A 15,683-nucleotide genomic window follows, 5' to 3' on the forward strand; every position below is an offset into this window, starting at 1 on the left:
ACTCTACCCTCTTCTGAAGAAAGAGTTCTGTAAAGATAGAGTTCTGTAAAGATGAGTAAGTTTAATTGTTTTGGGAAGAAATTCCAGTGTCTGAGTATCTGTGTAAACCCTTTTTGGATTCAGCTTTGCTATTTTGTGTGTGTGTCAGCAGTAGGTTTTTTAGCTTTGAAGGTTTTGAACCCAAGAACAGAGTTGTATAGGCCAAGCAATTTAGATATGTTTTTTATGTCTGTGTCAGCTTCAACTGTTTCAAGCATGTCTACTGTTGAAATGGAGTTTTTCTCCAATTCCCAGCTTATTGTGATTACCATTTTAATGCTTCTGGGTGGGGAGGTTTTCATTTCAATGGTTGAACTTTGCTGGTCTTATTCCAAGTCTAAGGATCAAGAAACCCAGAACAAAGCAGAATCAGTAAGTACCCACAACCAAAGTTCTTCCAAACTTGAGTTAGGATTGGTTGATGCAGGCACATCAGTTAGTGATGTCTTGAGGTCCAACTCTATCAGGTATCTGGGTTATGTTGTGTGGTGTTATTTCTTGGTTATTCATGTAGTTGGGTCTGGATTGATTTCAATATATCTGAGCTATGTTTCTAGTGCAAGAGATGTTCTTGAGAAGAAGGGAATTCATATGGTGACATTCTCTATTTTCACCACTATCTCTTCCTTTTCAAACTGTGGATTCATTCCCACAAATGAGAACATGATAGTGTTCAGAAAAAATTCAGGACTGATGCTTCTTCTCATACCTCAAATTCTTCTTGGAAACACATTATTCCCATCCTGTTTGCGATTTCTGATCTGGGTCTTGGAGAGATTTACAAAGAAAGCAGAGCTAAACTACCTGTTGAGGAAAAACAATGAAATAGGATATTATCACTTGCTCCCCTTTCTGCACTCTTGCCTTCTGGTTGTCACAGTTTGTGTGTTCATAATGATTCAGTTCATTATGTTCTGTTTTATGGAGTGGAATTCAGAAGCCTTGAATGGTCTGAATTCTTATCAAAAGCTAGTTGCTGCATTCTTCCAGTCAATCAATTCCCGGCACGCCGGCGAAAACTTCGTTGATCTCTCAGTCATTGCTCCAGCAATCCTGGTCCTCTATATTGTAATGATGTAAGTTCTCGCTCTCTCTCTCTCTCTCTCTCTCAATTTTTTTACGAGTTCCAAGGGTAGAGGATCGAACTCTCCTCAAAATTTTTAAACCACATATTTAGGAGGACCCACCTCTAATTCACCTCGTAGTACTCGGAGGTAAAAGTCCACTCCTAAATGTGTGGTGGAAAGGATCCGAATTCCTTTTTTCACCCAAAGTTACAAGAATATTCTTTCTATGCTCATAAGCACTGACTTGGTTTAGAATATTATAACCATCTTTCCAGATCTGTGGCTGCTACTCTTATGTAGAGCAGATATATTCCTGATGATCCAATAATTCTGTTCTTAAAATGGAATAAGTATCTCTTTTTCATCCAAAGAAAATGAAACAGAAGCAAAGTTCTCTTCCTCTCTCTGGAAAATTGGACTTTCAAGAAAATGTCTAGAAATCAATCATGAAACCTTTTACCTTATAAAAGAACAGACGTACACGAAAACCATCTATCTTACCTTCAATTATTAGAACTAATATATGTATTTTATTAATGATTATGATAGTTTTGTTTATCAGATTAATTAATCACAATAGTTTTAATGGTTTACAGGTACCTCCCTCCGTACACAACCTTTATGCCCAGAAGAAAGGGTGAAGAGAATAACCATAAGAGCTGTGAGAAAAGGGAAAAACTAGTGGACAGCTTCTTATTTTCACAGCTTCCCTATTTGGCAATGTTCATCATTCTCATTTGCATCACTGAGAGGAAAAAGTTACGAGAAGATCCACTTAACTTCAATGTGTTAAACATTGTGCTAGAAGTAATCAGGTTCGCTCTTTCTCTCTTAACTTTTAGGAATTTGTGGATCTTAACTTTTATACAAGATAGGCAGTGTTCTTTATTATATATTATCATATATAAATGTTCTTGGTCAAGTGTAAAATGAATAAATTCAAGTTCTTAGAATAGAATCAAAGATAAAATTCTTAGTTAATGGAAAAGGAAACAACAGAAACAGAACCAGAACCAGATTTGTGCTTTTTTTCTACAAACTTCTTTTATCTGTTGAAAATCTTATGTTGTTCACAATTCTTGAAATTTATCTTGGAAGTAGTGTGTAACGAATAACCTAGAAAAAAAGGTGTTGCCATTTTCTAACAAGTATCAATTTATCTTTATAAAACAGTTGTTTGGGTAAATTTTATCATAGGCCAACAAATTTTTTTTTTAATCAAATTTAAAAGTTTTCTTTTATATTCCATTTAATAACCAATAATCAAGAGAATATATATATTTTTTAATTCATACTGCTCTTGCCAAACACAACCTTAGTGTTTAGAGAAAAGACGAAGACAACCCACCATACCTACCATTGAAAACATGGTCTGAATTATTGAAAATTAATGGCAAACATGTTAGAAACGTCGAGGAATGATTCACCTGAAGTTGGGATTTTCTATCTACGATAATGGTAGATGACTATGATCTCTTCACATCTTTCTACTACAAATTGAAGAGGAAGATTCACCTTTAGCCATTCTTGTCAGTGCTCAAAAGTGATTTCTCTCTCAAATGTGTGATAAAAAGATATAAGAGGAACACAATCTTCTATCCATCGAGAAAAATAAATAAAAAACCGAAAACTCGAACAAGATACAAACTCTCCTTTGGGTGGGGGAGAAGGGTTGGAGGATCTTTACCAAAAAAAAAAAAGGGTTGGGAGAAAGGTAGAGTGGAAGGGACATGTTTGAATCTGAGATGTCTTCAATGAAAACCGCACCATATAGTGTATACCAAAACCACCTCCACCACACAGCATAGCTTTTAATTTTTTAACCAAAATTGTAGATATTCTGTCTTTGATTCCAATCACCTCTTTCTCTTTTCTAATAAATATTCCAATCTACCCTTTCTAAATGATAGTAGATACTTAGATGGGAAAGAAGCAATTCATCTCAAATCTAAGAGATAAATATTTAGGTTTTTTTTTAAAATAAAAATAAAATAAAATATTTAGGTTCAATCCCATTATTATGTTCATAATACACAATAGATAATGAATAAAATATTTTGATTGATAATATTCATTTTACAGTAAACAAAGGCATCACAAATAATTGATAATAAATAAATTTTTTTTATCAAGACCGGTTACTCTGGATAATCTATAGTTTAATCAGTGTGGCTCCCCTAACTTGCTGAGACTGAGAGACTACTTGACCTTAAATTACAACTGCAATAATTAACCGACCACTATGTCAAGATCCGCCCAACCAATAAAACTATATATATATATATATATATTTTTTTTTTTTATTTATATTGTTAATTAATTAATAAAGTGAAACAGAAGTAGAGAATAGAAAAAGATGATCTAATCATCAACTGGGTGATATATTACCTGTTTCTGTTCAATATCATTCTAGTCTTCTCACCAGCTCTCTTGGAGTCTCTGTCAACTTCTATTTATTAAACACTAAACAAGTCAATCAATTAATATTAACTGCTAAAACAATTCACATTTATTCTTACACTTAATTCTTTTTCTAGCTAACTAAACACACGAGGAACATGATCTACTCTGTTTTATACACTTTTTTAACTCTTTGGGGGTTTTAACTTGTGATCGCATATGATATGCAGTGCATATGGAAATGTGGGTCTTACAATGGGCTATAGTTGTGAAAGACAATTGAAGCCTGATGGCCATTGTAGGGATACATGGTATGGATTTGCAGGGAGATGGAGCAATCAAGGGAAGATGGTACTCATCTTAGTTATGTTTTTTGGGAAACTTAAGAAGTTCAATAAGGAAGGAAGTAAAGCTTGGAAACTCCCCTGAAAATATATGAGTTCAAATGAGTTTCCTTCCTTTGTGGGGAGAGTATATATATGTTCGAGTGCTGTAATCATATCTATATGTGATCATGTAATTAGAGACTTCACATATAATGTAATATAGGGATATGATTGAACAAATAGGTGCATAAGAAGTACATTTTGGCTCTGAAGTGATGACCAACCCTCTAAAATGTTTTATGGGAGTCCACAAACAGAGCAACAAGTAGTACATTGTGACTCCATCCCAGCTATTTCAATGAGAGCAACCAAAGCAAGAAACAAATTTTCTGGTTTGGACAATTGCTGCAAGAAACCCAAAAGAAAGGCCTAGTATTTGCAGCACCTGGCAAGCCAAGGTTCTTTTCACCTTCGTTCCACACTTTACCTGTTCTACCAAGAACAAAACAGAAAAAACAGCACCTCACCCAAAACAAATAGGGTCAGCTACATTGATACACACGAAAAATAATTTTCGCAGCCTCGCATAGATTTTGAGAAAGTAGGAAGAAGGGGGGTGGGAAGAATAAAGGGGGGAAAAAAGGGGGATCTCTCAATGGTTTTATTAACCCTGAATATCAATCTTTGTCTATGGTAGAGATATCTCACAAATTCTAAGGCAGACGAATAACCTAAGGATGCTTCTCTATTAATTCTTTGCATTCATGAAAATCATTCTCCTTGACAAATAATGGACTGCTAGATTTACAAACAAGACCACAAATAAAGAATATAAAGGTTACCCCCTGAAAAGCAGTAATACATGAGATAAGGGGATAAGAAATTGATACTTTTGTCTTCTTCCTTAGCTGGATAAGTGGCTTGGGCAGCTGTTGAACATGGTATGCCACATGTAGGCCCTTGAAAGAACCATCTCAAGTTCATGGTGAGTCCAGTTATGGGTGGGGAGATGTTGAAGGAACAATACCATTTCTTGAAACTCAAGTTTCTGTAACTTATCTGACCACTGAAACAAGGTTTAAAGGCATGAATTATAATTCAATTTTGTATTTTTAACAACAGTATGCATCAATCATATTAAAATAATAATAAAAATAAATAAAAAAAGAAAGAAAGAAAGGAGAAGGAAGGCACAATTCTTTCATCAAATCTTTAGTGGATGCAAGGTGGTTCAAAAAAATCCTGACATACCACTTTCCTAAACTCACACCATTAAAATACAGAACTCTTTTTGAACCCCCAGAACAAGGACTCACACTTACATGGTGAAATACCAGCGCTCAACAAGTAGGGACAGAATGTCAAAAGCTAATGATAAGTGATGCTAGAGTCACACTGTCCTTGAATTTGGATTCCATTAGAAATCATTTGATGGAAGAAAGAAAAGGTGTGGGATAATTAAAATGTGTGAGAGCCATGTATAGCAGGGTGAGGGGATAGAAAATGAAAGGAAGGGAAAGTGACTTAAAAAAGAAGGTCCTACAATCAAAAAGCAATCTTGCTACACTGGTGCATCCTACACTGGTGCATCATCACTTATCACAGCTACTCCTAGACCTGCATCATCACTTATCACAGCTACTCCTAGACCTGCTCTAGTATGATCATTCATTATCCTATCCTTCATAGTTTTGCCACCATCCATCTTAGCATCCTCATTTTTGTTAAACTAAGTTTATCCATATGATGCTTTCTAACAGCCCAACACTCAACACCATACATCACAGCTAGTCAAAAGACGATTCTATAAAATTTTACTTTGACCTTAAAGGGAACACGTCGATCACACAAGGCCACGGATGCACCTCTTCACTTCATCCACCCTATGTTAACTCAATAAGGGTTATGAAATAGCCCATAAAACCCTACTTCATTCTTCCTTGGGCTTTCTCTCCTTTGTTCTTTCCTTTTTTTCTTTCCTCCCCCCCCCCCGGGCCCAAAAAATAATAATAATAAAAATAAATAAAAACCTTGATGAGCTCACTGACCAGATCTTCTTGAACAACACTGTTTCACACATAGCTGATCTGTTTCACACATAGCTGCTCTGTTTCACACGGCTAACCACATCAGGTACCTTTGGCTGACTGTGTAGAGCTCATGGACCTCTCCACTGACCGTGTCAAGGACTTTGCCATCACCGTTGGCAGTGGGCTCAGCTGCCACACTCACTGATGCCCACAAATGACTAAGCAGTATACTTACCTCAGTTCATTTTGTTCCTATCTTTATCTTCCAGCCCCCTTGAGAACAAGGGATCCATTAAAATCTGCAAAGCAGTAGAGAAGGGAATTGGTAGCTCACCGCCTCACCCAACCAATGCTGAAGCCGAAGAAGAATGAACAGGGTTTAACCAGGAAACTTAACTGGGTTCCAAACAGGGTTTAGGGTTTCAGGTGGGCTGGGTTTGGAGTTTCGGGTGGGGGGTGGAAATGGGGGTAGGGTTGGGGATGGTGGAGGTTGGCGATTTCCACCACTGCAAGGGCTAGAAAACACTAGAGCTGGAGAAGAAAATTGCAGGTGTCACCTAACAATTAGTTGCAGAAGAAGCTTCATTTTCTTTGCTCTGCTTTGATTGCTATCTTCTCTTTCTTCTTCTTCTTCTTTTCTTTTCTTTTCTTTTTTTTTTTTTTTTTTTTTTTTTTTTATAATATCAATATGAATGGTTGGTGTGTTAAATCGATACGAACAGTTCAGTCTAACTCAGGTTCATTTTCACTTACCAAAATCTGTTCATTTTAACGGTAGAGATTATTTGGATCCTAGCTAACGCACCAGGCGCACCACGCCACCACCACATAGGACACACCAGCCTAGCAAGATACATCAAAAGGTCATGTTAGTTTTCATTTCCCACAAGGTTCCACCAAAAAGTTTTGAGACATTTTAAAGCATGGGGTGGGAAAAAATGCTTGCCAACTCAACCGACAAGCTTCCTTGATCTTGTCTGCACACTCTCCCTAAACAAGGTCACCTTTTGATAAATTGTGGGAAAAGGTAAACTTCTCCCACCTCTTTAGGTTTACTCCATTTTATTCCATCAAAGAAACTGTCTCTTGTAGAAGTTTGGTAGTTTTTGTAATGCTAATAAACGTGGCACCAACTGCTGGACCAGCTACTAAATTTTGCACCAAATTGTGGGCCATTCCATTTTCTCACTAGGGACCGAAACTGACGGGTCACATGGGTGTGGCAGTCTCCATTATTGCATATGCAGTCACATCCATGTCTGCCATGTGTTAAGTTTTGAAACTAGGGTGAAAACAGTTTTCACCTGCAGAGATATGCTCATACAACTAATATCAATGTGACATGCTTTATTCTTTTTGAGTCCTACCATATCATACATAACCAAGAACCAGCATGGGCTCTGAAAATGCACAAAGTATATCTATTTGAGAAGTTCACCAGTCTGGCATACACCTCTAGGGAAACATGCCATTTAACAATTAATTCCTCATGCATGTTTCCCTTCCCCTCCGTTTCTCCCAGTGCTACCTTGCCTTTTGGGCTGTGATGCATAGTGCCAACATTGCTAGATCAGCTTCACCCAAATCAAGGAGAAAGTAGCCCAAACCAGGCTTCTATTTTTTAGTAAGATTAGCTACGTGGGGGATTCAATTGAGTTGTTAGTTTCCCTTTTTGAGAATAGATTATATTTTGCAGGAATTTTGTTTTCTTATTTATGCTCATACAACCTACCATGAGATTGGATACACCGGAGAGTAACTGAGTTGGATTAGCACCATAATTACAGAGCAGTACAGAGCAGTGTGGGATGAGGTCAGTAAAAGTGCCTTCTTTACATTATTTTCTTTCTTATTGTTTAATCCAGAAATCAACTAACCCAAACACTGTTGTTTCAGATTCTGGTTCTCACCATATTGATAGCTACAATTGTTTTCTTTCCTAAATTCTCTCACAACCTCTTTTATTCCCTTTATTTGATGTACTTATCTTTCAACATAGGTTACAAACCAAAAGAATAGATAAATCTCTTTCTGCATTTTCAGCATGACATTCCACACACCAGTTGCCCCACCTAAGGCAATTTGAACACTAGAAGATCATCCCCAGCAAAGCCCCCAGCCCCACTTTCTTCTGCATGGGATTGTCTCAGAGAAGACATTCCAGTAATCATGCTGCAGGCTCGTGAGATCTTGGACTTAATTTAAGTATCAGAGGAGTGCTAGAGAGGAATATATTTGTGACAAGCTGGGCATGATGAATCTCTATACTCCAGCTTAAAGGGGATTGTTAGTAGAGATTGTTTAGTATCTCAGTTCTAAGAACAGGTAGTATGAATATTATGTTTCATTCATTCTTTCGTATTATCCTATTTGTCTCTGATAAGACCCTGGTATTGTCCCAGCAACCTCCGCCAACCTCCCATGGCACCCCTGATAATTCTGGCACTGTTTTCCTCCTCGCTGAGGCAATTTCACTCACTCAATCCCACTGAAATTGTTAAACAGAAATGGAACAGCGAGTAGTGAACAATGGACAATGAAATATGCAGGTATATAAACTATGCAGGTACATAAACATTAGAATGCATACGAATTGCCTCAACAACTGCTAAATTCCATTTAAAACATCAAGACCCTTACACTACCCTACAACTGCTACTGCTACTAAACCAGTAAACTTGAATTTTGTTTGCGCTTGCGTTGATATCGTCCGTGCAGGCGTCAGGTTATGACATGTGTCACCTAGTAAATCCAACGGTTAATTGAATCACATGTTATTTATGAAGTATAAAAAGTTTTCTAAATTATAATTACACCCTTCCAAAATACTGTTTTTTTTTTCTTTTCTTTTTCTTTTTTTTAGTAACTCTCAGAAACATTAAATTCACAAAATAAGGCTAACATTCTCCCATACACAAAAACAAGATTTTTGGTTCTAACCAGTAACCACCCTAGCTGCTGTTCTGCCCTGGTCTCCGGCAATCCATCAGTCTACTCCATACTCTCCGGCACTCTCATCTTGGTCTACCAAATTCTTTGATACGACATACTCCAATGCCATTATTCTGTTTGCTTCTGAGATAATCGGTTCAAGAATAATATTCTAAAATTTGTACTTGACTGCTTTGATAAGACCCGATCTAATAGCAGATGCTTCTCCAATAAGATCTCAATCACAGCTCATACCACTCAAGAGAGCCAAGATAATCACCATACAAGTACCATAAGGTACCTAAAAGACATCTCATCTGCCATATTCCAACTAGTTGTTTTACTTTGCTTTTTTCTCTTTTTTTTGGGCATTTTCTACGACAACAGTAAATACCCAGTTCTTCTAGGATTTCAAATCCATCCTTAAACAAAAGAACAGTTTAGAAGCTCTGGAAGAGGATGATTATTGAGACCACAGAGGAAGAGAAGAAGATGAATAAGAGACGCCCTAAATTAGTGGATGGGGAAATGATGAATAAGAGACAGTTCCATGATCATATCGCTCGTTCTGCGATTGCAGGTATCAGTGATGGGAAAGAGAAGAGGAAGAAGAATAAGAAGGTGGATGAGGACTCAACAAACTACGGTGGTGGTCAGTTAAAATATGAGAGATGGGAGGAGTACAAGAAGAGGAAGCAGATGGAGAAGTCTTGAAAGACTGCTGGGAGGCCAACACCGAAGGCAAGTGATGGAAATATGAAGATTTTGTTAGTATTTTTGGTCGTTTGTCGTCACCGGTGAGGAAGGAGAGGTTTTATCTAGAGTTCAGGCTGGATTTTTCCCCAAACAGGGTTCTGCGAGTGAATTAGATAAATTGAGGGGATTCAATATGTAAATTTGAAAAAACTATAATATCAGAAAATTACTAAAAATTTTAACCTTGTTTCTAACCATTGGATTTTCCAACGCCAAGTATTGACCATTCCAGGCTGCACAGATCATATCCACACAGGCACAAGTTGACCATTCCAGGCCAGCAGGGACAACATCTGCACAGGCGCAAACAAAATCCAGTGAACTCAGCCAAGTTAACTCACTTGAGAGCCCTCACACCGCAAGCGAGCTTGCCCCAAAAACCAAATTTATTCCCCCCCCCCCCCCTCTCTCTTTCTATCTCAAACCTCCCCTCTAATATAACCCAAATCCTAACTAACTACTTTCCATCTCCGCCACACATCTAAAGGGTGCCAACAAGAAATGTGGCTGCTCCCCCAGTGAGTTCCTACCACTTGCCCTTGTCCTTCCACATGGCTATTTGATATCATACAACTCCCTTCTCCCTAAACCTTCAACATTAGGGTCCTATCAGTCTCTTAGATAAATCTGTCCCTCATTTTTGCGACACCTCTTGCAAAACTAAGAAATTTCAAGCTCACACAAAATTTTCATAAAGGTCTGTTATTTATTCAATCTGCCACACTGATAAATGATGTCTCTATTCCCACTAATGGACAGAGAATATGGTCTAGATTAGCCACAAGATTCTACACACAAACTATTGGCAAAGGCAGAAAATAGGAACATGTTTTCCAACAGTCAACTATAGATAGAAAGGGCTACATAATCAATAAAACCAGATCTTACCGTTAACAGAAAACTTGCAGATATGTATACAAGGAAATCAGGCAATGTGTCTCCTTCTGCAAGATATGTGTCCCAAAGTCGTGTTACTAAATGAAAAGGAATCTGCAGATAATTTGAAATGCATATTAGCTCCTTTTTCCAAAAGATAACTGTACTTCACCTCATTGTTCAATAGACCCCTCCCCCAACACCCAAAAAAGGAAGGAAAAAAAAGAGGAAGAGTTCTTTGATTGGACAGTAGCATCAATACTTTGGTAGATAACTGACCCAAAAATGAAGAACTAAAAATTAGAGAAAAGAAAACGTTAAGAACAAATGGTCAAAAGGAATCAAACCTCACGTATTAGAAGACAGTTAAACCAGCGGAATGCAAATTGAATGAACTCAAGCCCCTGCTCCTCCATGTGCCTTGACAGAGGTTCTTATGGGCAAGAAAATAACTTTTGTCAAACAGGAGCTGACATTGACCACTAAAAAATTGGAAGACTCAATTATCTTACCAAAAAAGGAAAACGGGGGGGGGGGGGGGGAGAAGGACCGGAGAAGAAGAGAAGATAGGCAGTGGGGGGTGGGGGATGATAATACCGTAACAAAAGAGAAAGCACATGCACATGGGATAATAGTGTGATGAATCAGCTATTATATGACTTGACAAATATGACAATTTTAAATATGACAATTTGGAGGCCATAACAAAGGGAGTAATGCCCAAGAAGCTTTCAATTGATTATTTCTGAGTGCAATAAAATGATATACTGAGTGGAGTCACCTAGCCCTCCCTTTCCTAATTTCTTGAATTATGAGGGATGATCACAGTTTTGAGACTTTGTCCTGTCTAGTTGTTTAGTTCCTGTAAACATGTCTTAAACACAACAAACTCTGAACCTGTAGCTCATCCTCATTCCAGCTAAATTGGGTCAGTTGAACTCAACTAAATAGGTCTTTTTTCTCCATCATCTATATCCAATCTAACCGTATATGATAAATGCTACACTGGGGCATCCCCCAACAAAAGAAGCAACGTGCTACACTATGGCCTGGATGCGGTGATAAGTAGGCAAGGGTTCCCACGCTGTGGACGAGTGCAGGAAAAGAACGTAGGATTAGATTGGCATCTTGGAAAATAGGATCTTTAAAAAGTAAGAGCTTAAAATTGATAAATGTTATAAGGAAAAGAAGGCTTAATATAGCTTGCATTCAAAAGACTAGATGGAAGGGTAAAAAAACTAAAGAGTTAGATGACTTTAAACTTTGGTATATTGGGGATAAAAATAACAAAATGGAGTAGGTATAATAGTGGATAAAGATTTTAGGAACGACGTGGTGGATGTTAAAAGACTAGGTGAAAAGATTATTACTATCAAGCTTGTAATGGAGAAAGAGATTTTAAATATAATTTGTATATATGCTCCTCAAGTAGGATTGGATGAAAGTCTAAAGTCAGAATTGTGAAAAAATATGGATGAATTAATGCAAGGAATTCATCAAAGAGAAAAGATAATCATAGTGTGTGATCTAAATGGACATATTGAGAAAGATCAAAGAGGCTATGATAGTGTATATGGAAGATATGGTTTTGGACAAAGGAATGAGGAAGGAATCTCAATTTTGGATCTTGTTGTTGCTTTTGATCTATCTGTTGTAAATACTTACTTCAAAAAGTGAGATGAACATTTAATTACCTTCAAAAGTAGACATCATAGAAGCCAAATAGATTTCTTCCTAACTAGAAGGACTGATAGATAGTGGTGCGAGGATTGCGAGGTGATACCAGGGGAAAGCTAACTGCACAACATAGACTTGTGGTCTTGGATATGTGCCTAACCCCAAAAATTCATAAAAGGTGCAAGGTTAATCATCCTAAGATAAGACGGTGGAACTTTAAAGAAGAGTGCTTGAAATCCTTTGCTAATGAAGTAGTTAAACAAGAAAAGTCGGATTTTAAGGGGGACACTAATGTGATGTGGAATGAGATGGCTACATGTATCAAGAAGGTGGCTAAAGATGTCATAGGTGAATCAAAAGGGAAAGTTTCATTCTTATAGAGAGACTTAGTGGCGGGATAGTGAAGTTCAAGTTGTCATTAGGAATAAGAAAGCTAGTTTTAAGACATAGCAAATGACTAAAGATGGTTCAAAGGTATAGGTTGGCTAGAAATGAAGCTAAGAAAATTGCAGGAAAAGCAAGGGAGAAGAAGTATGAAGAGTTATACAATAAGTTGGGCACAAAGGAAGGGGGAAAATCTATTTATAAGATAGCTAAAATAAGAGATAGGAAGAGTAGAGATCTTGACCATGTTAAATGTATTAAAAGTGGAGATGGTAAAGTATTAGAATGTGATAAAGACATTAAAAAAATATGGAAAATCTATTTCTCTAGTCTACTAAACAAGAATACTTCAAGCATCTGTGATTTGAACGATTACACCATTCACCAAGGCACCAATTTCAAACATATATACAAAGAATTTCGATTTCCAAAGTAAAGGAAGCACCAAGGAGGAATAAGTAAGATGCAAAGGTCCTGATGAAATCCCAATAGAAGTATGGAAGAGCCTCGGAATCCACAGGCTGGCTTGGTTAACTAAGTTGTTTAATAAAATTATGAGCACAGGGAAAATGTCAGATGAACGGAGGAGAAGCATCATGGCTCCAATTTACAAAAATAAAGCAAATATTTAAATTGTAATAACTACATAAGCATTAAACTAAGGAGTCATACTATGAAGTTATGGGAGAGAGTAATTGAAACCCGTTTGAGACATTTAACCCCAATTACGAAGAACCAATTTTGGTTTGTGCCAGGAAGATCTACAATGGAGACTATTACCTAATTAATAGACTTATGGAAAGGTATAGGAGTGTACGAAAGACCTTCATATCGTGAGGTGGCACGGCCACGTTCAACGGAGACCTATAAATGCTCCTTTACGGAGAAGTGATATAATCCATATTGAAGGAACTAGAAGAGCTAGGGGTAGACCTAAGATAACCTTAGGAGAAGTGGTGAGAAAGGATATGTATAGCTTAGGCCCTGTATCTAGCATGGCCCCGAATAGAACTAATTGGAGGGCAAGAATCCATGTAGCCGACCCCATTTAGTTGGGACAAGGCTTATTGTTGTTGTTGTTGTTGTTGTTGTTGTAGAGTTCCTAAAGTATTAATTTTGCAAGTATTAGAGAAAAGAAATGTTACCAGAAAATATGGGGACATAGTTAAGGATATATATATATATATACTTAACCAAGTGTAAGAACAGTGGGGGACAAAGTAATGAATTCCCAATTACACTTGGGCTACATCAAGGATCAACTTTAAACTCATATCTATTCGCACTTATAATGGATGAATTAACCAAAGACATGCAAGACGAGGTTCCTTGGTGTATGCTTTTTGCTGATGATATTGTGTTGATAGATGAGACTCAAGTAGGAATTAATACAAAATTAGAATCATGGAGAGCAGCTTTGGAATCAAGAGGCTTTAAACAAAGTAGAATGAATAAAGAATATCTAGTTTGTAACTTTAGTCATAATAGGGTAGACGACGAGGTGGTGAAACTTGATGAAAAATAGATTTCTCAAAGTGATTGTTTTAGGTACCTTGGTTCAATCATAAATAAAAGAGGTGATATAGAGAAAGATGTTTCCCAAAGAATTAAAATAGGATAGATGAAGTGGAGAGGCGCATTCAGGGTCTTGTGTGATCGACATATTCCTTTAAAACTTAAAGGAAAATCCTACAGAACCATCGTTCAAAGCTTTGGGTTGTTTAAAATAATCATATAGATAGACTCAAAGTAGCAAAAATGAGGATGTTAAGATGGATGAGTGGCAAAAATAGAAAGGATAAGGAATGATCATATTAGAGTTGATCTAGGAGTTGCTCTGATAAGTGATAAGCTACAAGAAAGTTGTTGAGGTGGCACGGCCATGTTCAACGGAGACCTATAAATACAAAGAAGTGATATAATCTAAATTGAAGGAACTAGAAGAGCTAGGGGCAGACCTAAGATAGCCTTAAGAGAAGTGGTGAGAAAGAATGTGCATAGCTTAGGCCTTGTATCTAGCATGGCCTAAAACAAAGCTGATTAGAAGGCAAGAATCCATGTAGCTAACCCCATCTTGTTGGGATTAAGCTTCTTCTTCTTCTTCTTCTTGTATCTATATCCAACCTGATACTTCTTGTAGTCAAATGTAATTTATACATTTGCTCACCCCTAATACTGGAGTCATTTTCTGATCAGAATGAAATCACCCCTTTGGATTGGAAGACCAGTCAAAGGCATCAGTGGCACGTCCATGCCACCTCAAATAACTTTTCTCATTACTAAACATGTACTGGAGCTACTCCTAAATTACATCTAAGTTGCTCCTATTTTCTTTTCTTTTTTTTTTTCTAGTTTTACCACTCATCCAATTCAACGTCCTTATTTCAGCTACACTAGTTTTGTTTCTATGTAGTTTCCTAGCTGCCCAACATTCAACACTATACATGATTACTGGTCTCTGTTGTTCCACAGAACTTCCCTTTTTAGCTTTGAAGGAATATGTCGATTACACAACACTTTGGAAAGGCCTTTCTACTTCATCCACCCTATTCTACTTCTCCAACCAAAATCATCCCCTAAAAAAAAATAGCCAAAAGAGCATGTGGTTGAGTCTAGTAGTTGGTAGACTGCAAGCATCTTTTAAGTCAAGTCACAGAGAAAGTAGAACTTATCCCTCCTTATATTTAGGGGATAAAGAACAGATGCACAAATTACAACAGTGTCACAGAGAGAAAAGATGACATACTACAATAACTCCAATACAAGAAAAAGAAAGCAAAGATTAGAGAAAAGCATGATCTACATGACTGCAAATGGCCCAGTATAAGTAAGTCCCACCACACTGATAAAGAACATTTTGAGTTACAAAAATTTAATCACAATCCGTGCTTTGTGGGATAGATAATAGAATCTCTTGTTTGTTAGATTACATCCATTTATTGGGGTTATGGGCCCATGGCCAATCAACATATAACCCAGAACACTATACAGGGCAGTAACCTAATCAAACCGGGTGCTCAGTTCTCAAGTAAACCACATCATTAATCCAAAAAGCACATTTGCTAAGAGTAGAAAGCAAAGAGAAATATGTCCCAATACACTAAGGAGAAGGCAGTTCTTTGCTTCCACTGGAATGAAATGTCCTTTGGATTGCGCTTGGACCTTTGCCATCTCAGGCAGATCTGAAATTCCTGCAG

At 37.3% G+C, this 15,683-nt stretch overlaps 2 protein-coding genes across 4 annotated transcripts in view; one reads left to right on the top strand and one right to left on the bottom strand.

The window, feature by feature from the left end:
• LOC149012732 (cation transporter HKT1;3-like) lies at positions 1–3,935 on the top strand. The gene is made up of 3 exons (XM_089159334.1): positions 1–1,115; positions 1,703–1,921; positions 3,737–3,935. Exons 1-3 carry the CDS (start codon positions 52–54, stop codon positions 3,933–3,935), a joined length of 1,482 nt encoding a protein of 493 aa, XP_089015460.1. The 5' UTR covers positions 1–51.
• The window catches only part of LOC149012733 (Ypt/Rab-GAP domain of gyp1p superfamily protein), a 25,760-nt gene continuing 12,898 nt past the window's right edge, over positions 2,822–15,683 (bottom strand). Inside the window, exons 8-12 of one of the 3 annotated variants that reach the window (XR_016174050.1) lie at positions 10,773–10,858; positions 10,438–10,539; positions 4,723–4,898; positions 3,495–3,545; positions 2,822–3,326 (exon numbers count right to left, since the gene is read on the bottom strand). Coding sequence is in view for 1 of the 3 variants with exons in the window: in XM_089159335.1 (XP_089015461.1) it covers positions 4,737–4,898; positions 10,438–10,539; positions 10,773–10,858 (350 nt within the window). In the remaining 2 variants the exon portion in view is untranslated. Of the gene's footprint in view, positions 3,327–3,494; positions 3,556–4,403; positions 4,899–10,437; positions 10,540–10,772; positions 10,859–15,683 lie in introns of those variants that run through there. The other 2 variants (XR_016174049.1, XM_089159335.1) reach the window with 2 other exon arrangements.

The sequence above is a fragment of the Hakea prostrata genome, chromosome 6 (assembly GCF_041222555.1).
Source record: "Hakea prostrata isolate BN-2017 chromosome 6, UWA_Hpros_2, whole genome shotgun sequence".
NCBI classification, from domain to species: Eukaryota; Viridiplantae; Streptophyta; class Magnoliopsida; order Proteales; family Proteaceae; genus Hakea; species Hakea prostrata.

Excerpts from the sequence above, each read along its gene's own strand:
- LOC149012732 (XM_089159334.1), top strand. The coding sequence starts at position 52 with ATGAGTAAGTTTAATTGTTTTGGGAAGAAATTCCAGTGTCTGAGTATC. Across the intron at positions 1,116-1,702 it reads GTCCTCTATATTGTAATGAT|GTACCTCCCTCCGTACACAA; the intron begins GTAAGTTCTCGC and ends AATGGTTTACAG. Across the intron at positions 1,922-3,736 it reads ATTGTGCTAGAAGTAATCAG|TGCATATGGAAATGTGGGTC; the intron begins GTTCGCTCTTTC and ends TATGATATGCAG.